The sequence below is a fragment of the Apium graveolens genome, chromosome 6 (assembly GCF_009905375.1).
Source record: "Apium graveolens cultivar Ventura chromosome 6, ASM990537v1, whole genome shotgun sequence".
NCBI classification, from domain to species: domain Eukaryota; kingdom Viridiplantae; phylum Streptophyta; class Magnoliopsida; order Apiales; family Apiaceae; genus Apium; species Apium graveolens.
Genome location: NC_133652.1, coordinates 153,163,990 through 153,171,209, shown reverse-complemented (window position 1 = coordinate 153,171,209; position 7,220 = coordinate 153,163,990). Strand labels below are relative to the sequence as shown.

General features: G+C 30.9%; 1 protein-coding gene across 1 annotated transcript; it reads right to left on the bottom strand.

Moving 5' to 3' along the window:
• Positions 1-3,208: 3,208 nt before the first annotated feature.
• Positions 3,209-6,927, bottom strand: LOC141666523 (uncharacterized). The gene is made up of 3 exons (XM_074472576.1): positions 5,020-6,927; positions 3,993-4,072; positions 3,209-3,626 (listed from the first exon to the last, which is right to left on the bottom strand). The coding sequence occupies exons 1-3, from the start codon at positions 6,811-6,813 to the stop codon at positions 3,485-3,487; spliced, it is 2,016 nt and encodes a 671-aa protein (XP_074328677.1). The 5' UTR covers positions 6,814-6,927; the 3' UTR covers positions 3,209-3,484.
• Positions 6,928-7,220: the final 293 nt, after the last annotated feature.

Genomic DNA, 7,220 nt, shown 5'->3' with positions numbered 1-7,220 from the left:
ACCTTAAATTCATGTTAGCTCTTCCTGAAAGCTAGGATTTGAAGGCAACAACTGTAAGAGACAACTATAATCTTGAAGAAACAACTCTTGATGAAATTGTTGTGCATATATTGTGTACTTGATGATTTCATAAACAAAACATCTAAGTAGATTTTACTTAGTGAAATTATGTAGCACTCGACGGATAAGAATTTTAGTCCCGACGGATGATTAACTTATTATCCATCGAGTGAGTAGCTTATGTAATAATAAGTTTGTAGCACAGTTATGTATGCACCTTTGTATAGAATCTGTAGTAGCATATAAGTCATGTTGACTTTAACTAGATATGCAGAATAGGTTGATTAATTGTACATAATTGATGTCTTGTAATTCTGCATAAGTGATATAGAGTCAAGTGCCAAAATAGCTACCGACGGATGAATAGTGTATATTATTTTCTATTATACCGGGCCACATTATCTTTTAATTTTAGTTTTAGTCAGTCCAATGATATAATATTTTGGTATGTGTGAATAATAATTGTTATTTTGTCTTGGCTCGTGTTCATTATAAAGAATATCATCGTCAAATCAATAAGTTACAATCTTGAAACAACGTTTGGATCGATATGATTATAATAATATGATCAACGTGGATGGATGTATTTTAATGTTTTGTCTATTTTGATATAGTATAAATAGATTGGAATCATATAAGAAAGTTGATTTTAATATTAATTAAAATTAAAATAATTAAGTAAAGACAATAAATAATATTTTATACTTAAAAAGTTAATTGAATTATATACTAATGATAATTAAGTAAATTATTAAAATTATAAAATAAAAATAATTAAGTAAATTACTGAAGGAGTATACCAAATCAAATTTTTAATGTTCGGTTTATTATGTAATAGGATAGATTTTAAGATGGAAGTAGTGCAGATCTATATACTATATTATAATAACCGGAATTAGGTATAATTTGGTTTAACGGTTATACCTTAATTTTGGTTATAAAAATAAATAAATAAATAAATAGTGTTAAATATCCGCTAAACTACTAAATTATTAAACTACTAGTCTACTGATCATACTAAACTACATTCACAACCAGAATGAGGTATAATTTAATTCAATGGTTATCCCCTAATTTTGGTTATTAAAATAAATAAATGAATAGTGTTATATATCCTCTAAACTACTAAATCATTAAACTACTTCATACATAGTCTCCTTATCCTACTAAATTACGTTCACAACTTATCCTATTATTACAAAAAGAAATGAATAGCCGTTAAACTACTAAATTGTTAAATTACTAGATATAGTATATTTATCCTACTAAATTACTACCACATGTTATCCTGTTATTTTTTATATAAATATATTATTATTATTATATATTTATGTAAATATTTTAAAATTATAATATAACGAGATAAATAAAAAAATTGAAATATAAATGAGAACCTGTGCATCGCACGGGATTTTTTAAACTAATATAGTTAAAATAAAAATCAAGAATGGATAAAAATGGATATTTTAGGTAAAGAATTGAACCGGTTAATTAATGATTGAATTAGTCGTTAAAAATTAAACACATTCGAATGGAAAACAAGAAAATTTGTACCTGCATGGGTAAAAAAATTAATGTGTAATATTTTAACCCCAAACATTTTATTATTGATTAAATTATATAATGACCCGTTTGGAAAACTGAATCTCATTTGAAATTCTGGATTTGATCAAATAAGTTATTTGGTAATTTGGATTTGAATTTCATTTGAAATCCAGAACATTCAAATATTAGTATAAACATGAGAATTTGAAATAACAACTGAAATCCTGTCAATTAAAATCTCTCATTTGAAATGAAATACAAGTTCCGTTTCCAAACACTCTCTAAGTGAAATTTTCTATTACTAATAGTTTTTCATAGTTAAATTTTAAAATAAATGTGCATAGTTCAGAGAGCAACAAGTTTGGCGTGTAAATATTTATTTATTCTACATGTATATAACTGAGATCACATCATTATTAAATTTTATTTAAATTTTATTTAAAAGAAAACATTTCTAATGAAAATTTATTTATAAAATATTACTATATATTAAAATATTTTACAAAAAATACAAATTTTTGCATAATAAATATGTACCAACTTGAATTCAAATTGCTAAACCAGACAAAAGTTGGTGTTTGTCTGAATCAATGAGTATAACTATGTGTATACCAAACGATTAAATGTAACTCCCAGGCTTACCAGCTAGGCACAGATTTTTTAATATTTTATAATTTTTAAAAAAAATTAAATTTAAACTGAAATATTAAGTTTGTTTATTTAATTTTTTAAAATAAATATAATTTCATGATAAATATATCAATATTCATATATGTTCATACACGTATAAAGTTTTATTAATATTTTTACAAAACATGATTATATTTTAGTTAAAAGTAAAGTTTTAGTTTGAATCAATAATGCATGAATTATGCTTAGTTTGATATGTTAGTAAGAGTGAAGCTATATACATAACTCAACAATACTGATTTTGATAAGCAAATAAGAACAAAGGACTTTTGTAAATAATCTATATTCCATTATAAATTATAATACAGATTGTTTATTGGGCATATACACAATAATTTTGACATCAACATAGATTCGTACGAAGTTTATTAATATATTCAATGGAGGGATAAGATCGAAGTCATTGAAAATATTTAGACTTAATTGCAGTAATATGGCCCCGACTATTTTATTTTAACAGGAAAATAACTCAATTATAGAAACAATCAATAAAGGTTATACGTATGTCATTCATTGATGACCGGATTCGTATTAGCCAGTACTACTGCGGACTTTTTTGACAACAAAATAAAAATAAATGATTTAATATGAAACCGTAAATGTTTAATTCCAAGTCAGATTTACAACTAAAGTAAATATAAACCTCGACATTGCAAAATTAATCCCACCAACATTATAGGCTTCTTTCGCCTCAAATCATTGAGGCCGCCTTATTATCACCCACATTTGCAAACATGAAATAACACTATAAATTCCCCACAAAACTGGCGTATTAAAGATTGATTTGCGCAACAGCTGTATTTAAAAACAGAATCATGCAAAGTAAAAGCAGTTATCAACAAAACAATCTGGGAGAAAAGAATACACCTAGAAAAAGAATTTTTTTTACCTGAACAAGGTGATCACACTTGTGTCTTCGGGAAAACCACCGTTACAGACTGTAACTTACAGTACATTCTATCTACAATATGGCCATGTCTTAAAATCGAGAATACTCTATTATTTTATAATATCGCAGCCTGCATCAACAGTGTCTAGACAAAGATCGACTTAGAACAAGCGGAAACTTGGCCATAGTGCCAAATAAAAATATTCTACATCTATTAATGTCCCATCTATGCTCCTCAGAAATCACAGATATGCAGCAAAAGAGCTGAATTATTCATCATTACCAGGCTGAAAGCATTCTTCAACTTCGCTTTCTTGCACCGCTTCTTAAGCTCCAGTTTGGTGCAAACTTTAGGCTAATGTCCTCAGAAAATTGCCGGTTTCTGAACATGAAATGAGACTCCAACACTTTTTTACGGTGAAACTCTCTGGAATCTACAAGTCTAAATTTTTAAATGTTAACGAAATACAGAAATCTCGGAGACTAACAGGAATACTTCGGAGATTTCTTATGAAGACAAATAGCCCAGTAATCCTACAACAAGATCAAATGATCATATTTATATATGGGTATAAGTAAAGGATACTACAGTTTCCAATTTTAGAGGGGTCTTTTTGATACCCTATTCATCAAATAATATACGCTTACACACATCATATTTTAACTTCCAAAAGAACAAAATTATATGTAACTATTAGAGCTCCATTCTTTACTCCAAGTAATATTCTCTAGCTCTATTCGCATATGCATATTGGTCATACTAACTTCTGACAAAACCTATTTATCCAAATATGTAGATTTGTAATACCTGATTTCCACCAAGAACGAAATCATGCGATACCAAAGCACCGATATTGCTTCTGTCCTTAACATGGAGCTCTGCGGTCTCTACAAAGAAGACTAGAAGATAAATGGATCATAAATATAGCATACTACAAACTTGACTACAGGCGGTTCTTATTAGCCAACAAGTCAGTAACCATTAAAGATTTTCGATGAAAATGAAACAGCCAAAATTCCATTAAAAATGTCCATATAAACTCGTAACTTAGTTCAGGCAAACATACTCACATGCATATGTATGATGATAACCAAACCTTAGTTGTCCATCCAAAATACAGTCCAACTTGGGATATTCACCTATGTCTTAACTAATATTTAATGCTGCAAGAAATCCACAATCCAAGTTTAGCTCCTCTTATCAATCATATGGGAACTAGATTTCTCACATTCTGCACAAAGAGCATTTGAGAGTTTCTTATTTACAAGTTCACATTTAACCTTCTCTCCACTTGTTTTTATAGAGATTGTACAGTTACATAATAACTGAGACAACTTTAGAGTTAAATCCCATAATATTTTTTAGCATCTAGTGGATAAAGATTATTGATCAAGAAAAATAATAGTAGAGGGATAAGCGTGCTATTCACAACTTTTTGCTCATCTCAAAATTTCTAGCTCTTCATTAATTTTAAAAGATTATATTACAAATTGGACGTTGACCATCCAATAGTCGGTTAATATTAAGCTTTTTCCTAAAAGATTATAAGTTCGTTCATTAATACACAACTCAAGAACACAATGAGCAAATTCTAAAAATATTTGGGAAGTTTAGCGTGTTTTGACCTATAAAACAATGTTTTTTTGTAATAGACTAGTACTATTGCAGTACTTAAAGTATTAAGACAAATACACTTGCATGAACTTTTTCTGTCTGGATACTCCTTTCTCCAAGGTACAAATACAAATTGGCAGTCTGTCAACTTTTCAATTTATAAGTTAATCTCGTTGGCAATGGTACCAATCCATATTGTTTGTGCAAGTCAAGTGCTTACAGAACTAGTGTAGAGATGCCCGTCAATATCTGGAACAAATCCCTTCTCTATCATCCCTTCTCTAACAATGTCATAGGTTATTTTATTAGGGATTAAACCCTTCTCCAGCATCTGATTCAGATATGTATTCGCGTCTTCCAGCTTCCCCTTCTCGCATAAGCCCTTAAGTAACACATTATATGTTACAATATTTGGTTGCAGCCCTTGTTTCTCCATTCGTCTCCTCAAATTTAAAGCTGCTCGCAGATTGCCTTCCCTGCAATAACCATCCATCAAAATGTTGTATGTTATGTGAGATGGTCTCAAACCCAAGTCAAACATCTCATCTAAAAGTTTGACCGCATCTCTTGATTTTCCCATATTGCATAATGCATCTACTCGGATGTTGTAAGTAACAACATTGGGACGCAGGCCCTTATCCCTCATTTCATCTAAAAGCTTACTAGCAGCTTCATTGTTCCCCTTTCTACTATAACCACCAATAAAACAATTATAGGTCGAAACATCGGGGATGACCGTGTGGTCCAACATCAGACTACGTAGCTTGATTGCTTCTTCTAGTTCTCCAGCTTTGCAATAGGCATCAATTAATGTATTATATGTAAGTACATTTGCATGCAAACCTTGTTTAACAATGCCATCAAACAAGTCTTTAGCTTCCTTCAGCATATTCTTCTTAGATAACCCATTTATAAGAGCATTGAGAGTAACAATATTCGGCTGCAAACCTGAGGCCGCCATCTCATCCCTCAAAACAAGAGCTTTATCTATTTCCCCATCACTACAAAGCCCGTTAATTAGTGCATTATAAGCAACCACACTAGATGTGAACCCCTGAACTTGCATTTCCTTAAAAATTCTCACAGCGGCAGATACACTTCCATCCTTGCAAAACCCATCAATGAGTATACTATACGTAACTTCATTCGGTGAAATTTTATTAGCCACCATTTCCTTCAATAACGCATCAGCTTTCAACATTTTCCCTGTACTCCCCTTCTTACAATACCCATCAATTAGCGTGTTATAAGTAATGACCGACAGCTCAATCCCCCACACCTTCATATCCTCAACAACATCACTAGCCTTATGCAACTTCCCAGCCTTACAAAACCCATTAATTACAATATTAAAACTAATCAAATTAAGCTCAACCCTCCTCCTAATCATCTCCTTATACAAAAACTCAACAACCCGAAACCTCCCCTCTTTGACAACCAAATTCAACAAAGCATTACACGAAAAAACCGACAACCTAAACCCATAATCCCCAGCTCTCTCAAACCCCTCTAAAGCCAAAGTCACATGACAATTATTAACATAGGCCAAAATCAACATATCAACAATCACAGAACTATAAGAAACCCTATCACCAAAATTCAAAAGAGTATGAAACACAGAAGAACAGCTATACCTCTCCATATTAACAAATAAATGCAATAAAGATCGAATCTTTCTATACTTTTTAGCATTTGCAAGTAAATGAAAGAGTCTACAATAATGTTCAAGACAATGTGAAAGCTTATAATGAACTTGAGACCATTTGAAGAAAGAGTAGATTACCTCAGGATGAGTGGAATGGTTAAATAATAATTGGAGAAGTGTTATAGGGGAAGTGGGTTTAAGAAGGGTTTTGAGTAGAGACCAGTGTTGGTTAGTAATGAGTTGAGAAATGGTGGGTATGTCAAGATTTGGTGAAGGGGGGGTTGTTTGGGTGTGGAGAAAGAGAGGGAGGAAGGGGTGATTAGTGTGTGAAAATGGTGTGTGAAGTCGGAAATGGCGCAAGGAATTCATAATTGGCGGGGAGGAATGAGAGTCACCGTGAGAGAGAGAGCGCTATAGACCGGGAGTTTGCTGTTCCTTGTGACTTGTGAGAAAGAGATTCATCGAGATTCATCAACAGCCCAAAATTTCATTTCATAACCGCACTTCGTTTTGTATATTTTTTTTCCAAAAATGTAAAACGAATCATATTGTTGATACTTTATTTTTTTTAATAATATACAAAACATTACTTGAAGTAGCGTTTTGGTTCAAAAAGGTACATGATATAGCGTTTTGTACCAAAACGCTACTTTATCTACCGTTTTGCGCATATAATTTTTGTAAAAGAAATATTTTTAACCTCAAATAAAAAATTGTTAATCCTAAAATATATAAAAAAAAAATTTAAATTATTTTTAAAACACAAAAGGGGATTA